The following is a 12,380-nucleotide window of genomic DNA, read 5'->3' on the forward strand; positions in this document are numbered from 1 at the left end:
AGGTTTGAACAATGCTATTATTTCTTATGAGTCAAATATTTGGCATTCACGATTTTGTTATGTTAATTTTGGTTGTATATCACGGCTTGCCGGCGGTCGAGTTGCCCCCAGTTTTTTTGGCTCGTGGTGGTTGTCCCCCCTGCTGGAGCCTCTCGTTCAGGCTCGGGAACTTCATCATCAATAGCTCTATGGTCGGTAGTTTCTTGGTCTCGCCGACTGGATGCCCTGGTGGTCGGAGTGGGGGGAGCTTTGCATGAAATACTCTATTGGAGCGTCTCCCCCTCATCTTCATCGTCATCAGTTTCAGCCGGAACATACTTTCGACACATGGAAGCTCTCCCGGTCATGATCCCGCCTTCAGATCGGGAGGGTGTTGTGGTTTTTCTTCTCTTCTCGGCCGACTCCTCGTAGATCGGCTGCTTCCCGTGTTTTGATGGATGGTGCTTGGGCGCGGCCTCTTCTTCATCATCAGACTTGGATGACTCGTCATCATCCAGCGCCAGACCTACTGGTTGCCGCTCGCTGGTCGGTGATGCATCCACACCGGTTGGCTAGGTCTCATCCGGCATGTTGGAGAAGTACATAGCCTGGTCCTACGCAAAAACATTCAGGATATGATGAATACATTACAATACTTGAAGCAACAACGGCTACGACGGACGAATCCTTACCGCTGGTGGCGGGTTCGTCAGGATGAACGGTTTAAGCTGGTGGAGATTGCTCAACTTTGTTCTGGCTTTGAAGAGCTCCTTGGCGCGGGCGTAGGCATCGCCCTTGTCTATCTTCTCGGGTGCCTCCCGAGTGATGTCATCCTCCCCTGCGTACTCATAGGCAAGGTTGATCCTATCCTTGCAATGTTGGATCCGGCGACAGATGAAGTTAATCATGACACCGACCCCATCCAAATTGCTTAAGTGCTTTAGGATCAGCAGGAGTTCTTGCACCTGGGGCATTTCGTCACTGCCCAGCCTAGCCAGCCAGTTCGGATTTGGCATCGCCAGGTGGTCGATGTCAGCTGGCATGCTTGGCTCAATATCACGAATGTAGAACCACCTCGCGGTCGACCCCTTCAATGAAGTGCTAAGTGGGATGTCGATGTATTGATTTGTCATCCCATCCCGAAGCTATAAATATACAACGCCGACCACCTTGGGAGATCCCTGGCCGGTGATGGGCTTGAGGCAGAAAAAATGGTGAAAGAGACTGAAATGTGGAGCGATTCCGAGGAACGCATTGCACAGATTAATGAAAATGGAAATGTGTAGTATGCTGTTGGGATTTAGATGGCAGAGATTGATGCGGTAATATCGGAGTAGATTGCGGAGGAAGGGATGAGCAGGGATTCTAAATCCCCGGACGAAGTAGGCCTCGAAGACAACAAGTTCATGGGTGTGGGGAGTCGGGAACTCTTCACCCGCTGCGGCATGCCATCTGGTGGTCTCCTTGTTGGGGAGCATGCCTTCAATCACTAGCCCGTTGAGATCCTCCTCGAAGCTGGTCGATGTGACTAGGGATGGAAACAGACAGGAAACGGGCGGAAAAACTCCTCTCCCATTTCCGTTTCTATATTTTTAGCGGAAACGGGATCGGGTTCGGGGAAAAAACGGAATTAAAAACGGATGGGGATATACGGAAATACAAAAACAGACAAATACGGACGGAGAGCCAGAAAAATAAGTTAGAATAACATGATCAAATATTCTTGAGTATACATGAACAAAGCCACAAAATAATATACACATACAAAATTATCGGTCCAATATTCACTAGTATACCATGTGTTAACATGCATAATTTGTGATTAGTAGGTTTATGAACATGTCAATTTCTAGACATATCTCACATAGATTGAAAACGGGATGAAAAACAGAATAAATACGGGTCAATTCTGGATAAAAATGGGATCTCGCGGAAACTGGACGGAAAAAACCCTTTCCCGTTTCTGTAAATACGGAAACAGGATCCCACAAATACGAAAATGGAAGGAAGAAAGTAGAAAACGGAACGGGTCGGAATAGGATTTTTTCCGTTTGTTTTCAACCTTAGATATGACCCACTCTAGATCGCGGCGAGTTTGGCCTGCACCCGCTATTGATTCCTTCTCGGATTTCTTCGGACTCGTGTGGCTGCGCTTCGTCCCCTTGGCCATGGCTCAGATCTGGTTGGGGGAGGATATGATTGGATTTTTCCTTTTGGAGATCAGCTCTAATGGCAGAAAGGTTGAAAGATTTGGAAGCAGATGCGCGAGGAAGACGAAGCGATGGCGAAAAGTTGGGGCTTGCGCCACTGACGGCGGTCTTTATAACAGCTCGCCCCGCCCCTCTGTATTCTAGAGTTTTTGGGTAACCGCGCCACGCGCACGACTCTGAATTCTTTGAGGATGGATAATGGGAATTAAATGGGCTTTTCGGTTTTTCATTGATAAAGGTCTTTTTGACATAGGGTGTTTTTTCATGGTGCTGCACCTGATCGGTCATTGTAGCGGTTAAGTGCTAAGCACTCTTCATTTCTCCAATCATGGAAAATATTTTGATTTCTTTTCTTTGACCCGGCTACAAGATTTTTCTCAATCTTCTAGCAGGCTCGAGGACTAAGTGTGTACACTTCACCTTACGGTGAGTGTATTATATCTTCTTGTTAGTGGTTATCAGCTAAGCTGGGGCCTGGCTATGTGATCAACTAGCATTTGGAGTCTTCTATTTTTTTACCCTAGCACTAGGTGAATTATTCACCTACCGTCAGGCAAGGGGACTAAGTGTGTACACTTCACCTTACGATGCGTGTACTGTTTTGGCAATGGAGCCTATGTCTCCTTATTGACTAAGTCACGGATGATAATCATCTGACGCTATAAATGGGGTCGATGTCTCCTTATTGACTAAGTCACGGATGCTGACATTATAAATGGGGCCAATGTCTCCTTATTGACTAAGTCACAGATGATAATCATCTAACGTTATAAATGGAGCCTAAGTGTCTCCACATCGACTAAGTGTGTACACTTCACCTAAGGTGGAGAATTTTCAAATTTAATTTTGAGCTCCTTACATCCTTCTGGCAAGCCTTACTTGAGTAAGTTCGAGGCCATACCTATTTTCACTGGTCGGCTTTAAGTTAAACTGCCCTGACATGATCAAGACGACGTTGCCCAACGGATATAAGGTGCTCAGGGACTAGCTGTGGGGGGTATAACCCTGGATACCCACAGGGTCATACATGGGCCGCACCATCAGGGGTGGTCCAGCCCACGAAGTCAAGGCGCATAGTGCACGGCACTGGTGGACATGCACCGCAAGGCTTCTAGGAGATATCTTGAAGATAGAGATTAGATATAATCAGATATGCGAGATGTTGTATTCCTTATAATGATTATCATGTAACCGACTAGATTTAGATCTAACCGACCTGTAACCTACCCCCGGACTATATAAGGCGGGTAGAAGACCCCCTCAAAATGAACTCATTATCTCATCTCATACAATACAATCCACCAAGAACATAGGACTAGGGTTTTACGTCGTGTTGATGGCTTGAACCTGTCTAAACCTCGTGTTCGTGTGCTCGTGTTAGCATCCAGTTTCTGATCACGCGCACCTCCACCACACAATCTACCATCGTGGGTATACCCCTCGGTAGACTGTCGACGATATTCCATCGACACAACCCTCAAGGAAGGATGGCCAAGAGTAGATAGCGAGGGAAAGTTAATTATCTTGATGGCCGGCCACCACAAATGATTTCTTTGTGGGTTTGGCTACCATGGAAACAAGGACGAGGTCAATTTTTTTATAGTGTCTAAGAAATATGGCAACCTCGAAAGATATATATTTTCTTGAGGACCGGTAACCCCAAGGACATATATAGTAAAAAAACTCAGGAGAGTCACAAAAATTTCAAGTTTTCGTGTGAACCTCACCTACTACTGCACCCCAAAGTCATTGGTGAGCATGTGAATGATTCTTTCATTTTGTATTCATTGTAGTGATCTTGTAATGAATATTTGGAACCATAAACGATTTCAAATGAAAAAAGTTTGATATGAGAAGTTTTATACCTCATCGAGTACTTCAACTTTTGTTTAGGCCATATCTCTTTCCGAGGTTATTTAAAAAATATTTTAAAAATTAATTTTAAAACTATGAGAACTTAAAACATATAGAATAACACCTCCTTGGCGGTTTCCAATTACACATAAGAAAATGTGCATTTTCCTCAGTGGCGTGGTATAACATTCAAGAAAATATTGAATTACCTTGGTGGTTTGTAACTCAGGGAAATATGGAATTACCTTAGCGGTTTCAAATAGCACTCAAGGAATGTGAAATTACTTTGGTGGTTCTCAATAACACTCAAGGAATATGGAATTACCTAGGTGGTTCAGAATAGCACCCAAGGAAATTTGAAATTACCTTAGTAGTTTAGAATAGCACTTAAGAAATATGCAGTTCCTTGGAGAGGTTTCCTACCACCATCAAGGTAATATGATATATCCTTGAGGGTTCAATTTTGCACTCAAGGAAATTATTAGCTGCTAAGGATATTCCGTTTTCTGGTACTATTTAGTGTTGTTTTGTAGAATCTGCTGAAGAGAAAATAGTAAGAAAATTAACTGATTACTTTAATATTGAAATGGAAAGGATATAAACTTCTTATTTAACTAGTAGAGGATTATATATACCTATACCAGCATATCTTTTGCGTACAATCAGGCACAGATTACATTGTTTGTTAAGTGCTCGAATTGGTTAACTGATCCATTGAATGGCATGTTTATGTTGCATACTCATGCTTATCAGCTTGTTATAGGTCTCAATCAATGTGCTACACATGCTTATTTTATAGCAGATCTCCATGATCTCACGAATCTGGAGCTGTTACATGTCTCAATCCATGTGCTACACATGCTTATTTTATAGCAGGAGACGTCATTATTTGATTCCATTTAACGTAGTATGATAGAGTGCTTAAACAATGTATGTACCAAGACGAGTGAAACGAGGAACAGTAAAACACTCATTTTTTTATGAGAAAAACAGAAAAAGATGCGCATTGCTCACCACAAGCTAGCAATGTGCTTGCTTTTTCACTCACTTCTCGGCATATATGCACTTGACCTTTTCTCACTGTAGACATGTCACATATATATCGACCATTCGACCAAAGCACCATCTATCTCCTAAGTGACTGAAAAACACAGCGGCCGGGCCTGTTTTGGATGGCTGTCACTACCCCAGCCATTTTTTGCTTGACGGCTAAAACCGTCAGGGAAAATACTCAAAACCGTCAAGGACGAGCATCCCTGATGGCAACCGTCACGGATCTAGCTTAGGCTTCTCCGTAGGTACTGTAGCGAGCAGCCCCTGTAATAAGACCTAGACGCGGCTAATGCTGACCAATATGCTCAGGCTACAGGCTAACTATACTAAATTAATAATCATATATAATAAGCAATTGTATAAGGGGTTGGTGTTGATCAATTATTGAGCAAAATGAGACACAGTGCTATCATCTCAAGGGAGAGACCCCTCTGTGGGAGTAGGCCGTATCCTGTATAAATATGTGCATGCCGTGGTGTGTGAGAGCAAGAAGGAAGTCGCTAGCTAGCTTGCGGGGGACAATGAGTGCATTTGTGGTACTCTTTTCGCTCATCTTGGTACGTACGCTTTTGAGTACTCCAGCATACTGGCTATGAATCCAATAGTGATATTTGTAGTACTCCAGCATAGTAGCATGCCAGCTATGGAACCAATGATGATATTTGTTTGCTTTTAGTTACTGATTTTTATTAATTTCCTAGGCTATTATTAACTCATGCGTTACAACCTAGTAATTATGCTCTAGGTTCGTAGAATTTTATTTATAGTCCTTCAGTCTATTATTCATGCTCTTCATGTATGTTTGCTTTCTATCCACGGGTGAAATTTCTTGATTTCTTAGTGTTTTGCTCCTGCTATTCAAGTAAGTTTGGAATTCAGTCAGTGAAATTTTTTAGAACCTTACTTCAGTACACCGGTTACGTATACCTTGTAGAAAGAAATAGCTCAAACAAATCTTATCCATTAAATTTTAAAATTTATGTAACAGTTACATAACTAAAAACTAGAAAAAAACAAACCCTAGGATTTAGGACGGATGGCATCACTGGCGCCTCCATTTTCCTTTTCCTATATATGGGCGCTAACTTAAGTCTATGCGAGTCTGCCTTTGCGTTCTTGCGAGTTGCGAGGCAGAATCTAAGGCCCTGTTAGGCATGCATCTAAATAACTTTGGCTCCTTGTTACATGTGCGGAGGACGGGAGTCACAACCGATGAAGCTGAAAATAGTGGTTGTACCGGCTATTAGATCTTTTTGAGAGGAGAGAGAAAAATAGCTACTCCCTACAATGCACGAATGAGTCAGATCTAGAACCACCCAATGCAAATATCTACCAAATAGGGCCTAAGCTGTGTCATCACTGTGGCGGGTAAAAAAGAACCAATACACGGTTCCAACAGATCACAATCAGTCATGTTTCAAAGTTCCATAACAAATAGATTTATCACATCCAAAAAATAACGCATGCAAAATTAGATTAGAAGAAAAACTTTTCTAGATGTAAAACATAAAGATTTTTCCTCTATTTATCATATTTTACAGAATAAAAAAACTAAATCAATGTATATTTATCATAACTATTCAAGTCTAACTAAATGAACGGCTCACTGTTGCCATGTATGTTTTCTTGTAGCCAGCAATGAAATTCCTTTGCATAGATATATGATTCGTGCAACCGTGCCTGTAATATACTCCATCCGTCCACGAAAGAATGCAACTCTGGGGTTACATGCAGATCAAACTAGTTTAACTTTGACCGAGTTTATAGTGAATAGTAATAACATTTATGTCTCCAACTAGGTTTACTACGAAAATATATTTGACAATCAATTTAACGATACTTATTTTGTCTAATTATATATAAATGTTAGTACATTTTTATATAATTTTGATCAAAGTTGAAATCAGTTGACTTCTCGAAAAGCGAGAATTGCATTCTTTTATGGATATAGGGAGTAATGGTTAAGTGTTAACCGGCACTTTGAAGATCTCCAAGCTAAAATGCCATGCGCTGCATGTTATGTATTTACTTGCATTGAAATTTATGCACGCAAGATATATTTGTCTTAGGGGCAGTACATGGTTGCATAACGTTTGTAGGTCACCTCAGCTGGAGGAGATGGGCATGCAGATGTGGCTGTGGGTGCGGAGGAGACCAGGATGTACCCCTTCAACTCAGCATTGGAGGTGATGACCTACTGGAAGACCGTGCTACCCAACTCACCCATGCCATCCGCGATCCTGGAACACTTGAGCCCACACAATGGTCTCTCTCGCTCTTAATATTCTATTTACTTTTCTTGATTCTTTACAATATGGAACTAATTTTAAATGTGATTTTGATGCAGAAGGAGAAAAAGTTAAAGCTAATCATAGATGGGATTTTGCCGTCAAAGGAGATGACAAGAAGGCTGATTTCAGATGGGATTTTGATGCAAAAGAAGATGATAAGAAAATCAATCACAGATGGGATTTTGCCACAAAAGTGGATGACAAGAAGACTGATTTCAGATGGGATTTCGATGCAAAACAAGATGACAAGAAAGCCAATCATAGGTGGGATTTTGCCACAAACGGAGATGACAAGAAGGCTGATTTTAGATGGGATTTTGATGCAAAAGAAGATGAAGAAAAAGTCAATCACAGATGGGATTTTGCCACAAAAGGAGATGAGAAGAAGGCTGAATGTAGATGGGATTTCGATGCAAAAGAAGATGACAAGAAAGCCAATCATAGATGGGATTTTGCCACAAAAGCGGATGAGAAGAAGGCTGATTTCAGATGGGATTTTGATGCAAAACAAGATGACAAGAAAGACAATCACAGATGGGATTTTGGCACAAAAGGAGATTTTTTTAGATAAAGGATATAAAATCCGGCCTCTACATCCGAAGATGTACACAGCCAATTGTTACAAAGTGCTGGAGTAAAAAATCTCCAGGAAAGTCCAAAAAACAAACAAAACATGCTAAAGCAAATAGTATAAGTGTTTCCATCCTTTATTCGAAATTTCTAAAGCAATCATTTCTAATTTCTTGCTGATTCCTGAGAGGATGTCTTTAGCATGTTCACCCCGCTGCAGTTGCGCCCAGGAGCGAAGCCAGAATGCGCCTCTGAAAATCATCTGCATAAGCGAATTAGTTTTGAGTTTGTTAAAAATAACATCATTCCGGCATCTCCAAATAGCCCAACAGACGGCTGCTACCCCAACCCATATCAGCCCTTTCAGGTCCTTGTTTTGATTCATTAACCAAGTACCGAACATGTGTGAGATAGACTTAGGTGGGGATAGGTTAGTAGCAAAGAAAATTACTCTCCAGATTGTTTTGGCCAAAGGACAGTCAATGAACAAGTGTTGAATAGTCTCGTTCATGTTACAGCAGATACATTTATGACTTCCTTTCCAGTTTCTTTTGGCTAAGTTGTCTTTTGTTAGTACAACACCTTTCTGGAGGAACCAAAGGAAAATTTTTATCTTAAGTGGGATTCTAATTTTCCAAAGTTTCTTATGTCGAAAAGGTGGTTCAGTATCTATCAGATCAAGATACATTGAGCGGACCGAAAAGAGCCCTGACTTGGTTAGGTTCCATTTAAAATAATCTGAACCAGCCACCAGATCGACATTTGACACTCTTGCTACTAAATTAAGCCACTCTAAATGCTTGTTACCCACCAAAGCTCTTCTGAATGAGATATTCAGTGGTGTAGCATTCATCACCTTTGCTACTGTCGCATGACGATCTCTTACTATATTATAAAGAGAAGGGTAAATCACGTTTAGAGGCTTATCTCCTACCCATGTGTCTTCCCAGAATCTCGGTTTGTTTCCATCTTTGATATGAAAAGAACCTTTCCCGAGTACCTCATCTTTAATACGCATGAGGCCTCTCCAAAAGTGTGAGTCATTAGGTTTGGCAGTTACTTGGGTAAGTGTTTTCGAACTAAGATACTTGTTCGATAAAAGTGTTTGCCAAATACCCTCTGTGTTCATAAGGTTTATCAACCACTTTGCTAATAAACATTTATTTTGAATTTGTAAATCTAGGATACCTAATCCTCCTTGGTCCCTGGGGCGACATAAGATATCCCATTTGGCAAGTCTATATTTGTGTTTTCCAGTAGAACCTTGCCAGAAAAATCTAGATCTAAACTGATCTAGGTTCTTAAGGACCCCTTTTGGAATCTCAAAGAAGGACATCATAAACATGGGTAGGCTGCTTAAAACAGAGTTTAGCAGAACCAAACGACCACCATAAGATAGGTGTTTCGCTTTCCAGCATGAAAGTTTTTGCTGAAACCGTTCTTCCACTTTTTTCCACTCAGAGTTTAGGAGTTGTCTGTGGTGCATAGGGATTCCTAAATATCTGAATGGGTATTCACCTATGTTACAACCAAAGAGGTCTGTATAATATTGATCCATCTCTTTGGCTGCCCCATAACAGAAGATTTCACTCTTGTGGAAATTGATCTTCAGCCCAGACAATTGTTCGAAAGCACATAATAATAGCTTTAGATTTTTCGCCTGCTCTGGGTCGTGATCTAAGAAGATAATGGTGTCATCTGCATATTGTAGTATAGAGAGACCATTATCAATTAGGTGGGGGATAACTCCTCTTATTTGTCCATCGTCTTTTGCTCTATTAATTAAAAGAGCTAGCATATCAGCAACGATGTTGAATAAGATGGGTGACATAGGATCCCCCTGCCTGAGACCGCGTTTGGTTTGGAAATATGGACCAACATCATCATTGACTTTGATCCCCACACTTCCCCCTGAAACCATGCTTTGAATCCACCTACACCATTTAGGTGAAAAACCTTTCATACGTAAGGTTTGTTGTAGAAAGGACCACTTGACTTTATCATAAGCCTTTTCGAAGTCAATCTTGAAAATGATTCCATCTCTTTTCTTGGTGTGTAACTCATGGATAGTTTCATGTAGGATCACGACCCCTTCCATTATATTTCTGCCTTGCATAAAAGCAGTTTGTGTTGGGCTGACAACAGTCTTTGCCACTAGGTTGAGTCTATTTGTGCCTACCTTCGTGAATATTTTGAAACTCACATTGAGGACACAGATTGGACGGTATTGTTGAATGCTTAAGGCATTATTTACTTTTGGGATTAGGGTAATAATGCCAAAGTTCAAACTGTAAAGATCAAGTGCTTCTCTGTGTAGATCTTCAAAGAGTAGCAAAAGGTCCTCTTTGATTATTCCCCAAAACACTTGATAGAATTCAGCCGGAAAACCATCCGGACCTGGAGCTTTGTTGTGCTCCATTTGGAAAACCGCATCTCTCACCTCAGATTCGGTGAATGGACTAATTAGTATATCATTTTCCTCCGGAGATACTTGTGGAATATCAATGATATGATCTTCCGCCAATGTGATTTCAGTATTTTCCGGTTGCCCAAAGAGTCCTTTATAATAATTCGTGATGTGGCTTTTAAGACGATCGTCACCAACTATAGTACCTTGATCATCCTCAAGTTTGTATATGTGTTGGTTACGGTGTTTACCGTTTGCCACGAGGTGGAAGAACCGGGTATTAGCATCACCCTCCATGAGCATCTTAACTTTAGCACGCTCATACCATTTTTGTTCTTCTTCTCTCAGTAGGCTGACCAAACGATCTTTTAGATAGTGCTTTAGATCAATTTCCTGATCAGTTAGCTGGACACTCTCAGCTTTCTTATCGAGAGTATCTAACTGAGCTAGGAGGGTCTTCTTCTCTTTTTTATAAGACCCTGCTGTATGTTTAGCCCAACCCCTTAAGTATTGTCTTAGTCTACGGATCTTGAACTGCCAGCGTTCAAGCGGGGTCGTTTCCAAACATGGAGCTTGCCAGATATGTGCTACCATGTCATGGAAACCATCACGTAATAACCATCCCCTCTCAAATTTAAAGGGACGGATACTAGCGTGATGGGTAGAAGATCCAGTATTTAGCAAAAGGAGAGCATGATCAGAAATGTTCCTATCTCTAGATTCAATTGTAGTTAATGGGAATTGATTCTCCCATTCAGTGGTTACTAGAACTCTATCCAACTTTTCGAAGGTCGGATTCTCTCCTGGCCCTGCCCATGTGAATTGTCGACCTGACATTTCAATCTCTTTAAGATCCAGAGATTCAATGACAGCATTAAAAAGGTTAGGCCACTTATGGTCAAAGTCTCCCGAGCTTTTATCCTCAGGCCTTCGCATAATATTAAAATCCCCTCCTATTATATATGGAAGAGTTTCTTTGGAGCATGTATTCGCAAGCTCTGCTAGGAAAGCACTCTTGTTAATTAATTGTGCTGGACCATAGACTGTGTAAAGTGCAAATTTGAAATCATTTGCTTTGCATCTAAGGGTGAACTTAACATAAAAATCTCCCTCATCAATGGCTCCAATGTCAAAAACCTTTAGGTCAACCCCTAATAGAATACCCCCTGACCTACCATGTGGTGCCATGGTGTGCCAAATAAAATCATTTCCTCCACAAATATTTTTAAGAAAATGATCTGGGAAGGAGTCTCGTCCAGTCTCGGAAAGAGCGATAAAATTAATTTGCTCTTCCTTAACTAGTTCCGCCAAAAATCTATGTTTAGCCAAGTCCGCTAGACCTCTGCTATTCCAAAAGACTCCTTTCATTTTACAGTAAGTTTGGAGGGAGTCTTTGGTTTTTTGAGCAGTCTACCTTTTTTGGTATTTTTGACATTATGATATTTGTCTTTCCGACGTATCGGAGAAAGATCTATGATTTGATCCTTCTCTGACTCTAAAATATCCTCTCTTGAATCACCACAAGCGTGGCTGAGAATTGAGTCAAGTCGGTTCTCCTGCTCATCATCTATGTGCAAACTAGAGTATTTAGAATTAGGATTACTCTTTTTTTTTTTAATAGCACAAAGACTTAACCTATCAACCTCTATGTTTTTAAGAGAAAGAACAGCTAAAGGTTCTAGGTTGATGCCTACCCTACCAAGGTTTGAAGTAATTTTGGAATCTGTAAAGCTAGTAAAGGAATTACCTGGAAACTCAAGGTTTTTCTTTGCCGCTAACCACTCGGCCTTTTGTAGGGTGTTGATATCCGCTCCCGCTGCGTTTCTGGTACTCCGGCGGAGTTCTTTCTTTGGTGCTGTCGGTGCTGTAGGTTGCCGAACCGCTGTAGGGGTAGCAGTAATAGTAGCGCATGCTACAGTAGTGCTGGACGCCGGCGGCTCAGTCACCTGTGTGAGCACCGGTTCTGCAGGAGACACCGGTGGAGAGGTAGGAGAGCCTCCCTCCGGTTCTGCAGCA

General features: G+C 41.5%; 1 protein-coding gene across 1 annotated transcript; it reads left to right on the top strand.

The window, feature by feature from the left end:
- Window positions 1–5,595: 5,595 nt before the first annotated feature.
- LOC136531190 (uncharacterized) lies at window positions 5,596–8,063 on the top strand. The gene is made up of 3 exons (XM_066523885.1): window positions 5,596–5,653; window positions 7,196–7,361; window positions 7,444–8,063. The coding sequence occupies exons 1-3, from the start codon at window positions 5,618–5,620 to the stop codon at window positions 7,956–7,958; spliced, it is 717 nt and encodes a 238-aa protein (XP_066379982.1). The 5' UTR covers window positions 5,596–5,617; the 3' UTR covers window positions 7,959–8,063.
- Window positions 8,064–12,380: the final 4,317 nt, after the last annotated feature.

Source organism: Miscanthus floridulus, unplaced genomic scaffold (assembly GCF_019320115.1).
Source record: "Miscanthus floridulus cultivar M001 unplaced genomic scaffold, ASM1932011v1 fs_301_1_2, whole genome shotgun sequence".
NCBI lineage: Eukaryota > Viridiplantae > Streptophyta > Magnoliopsida > Poales > Poaceae > Miscanthus > Miscanthus floridulus.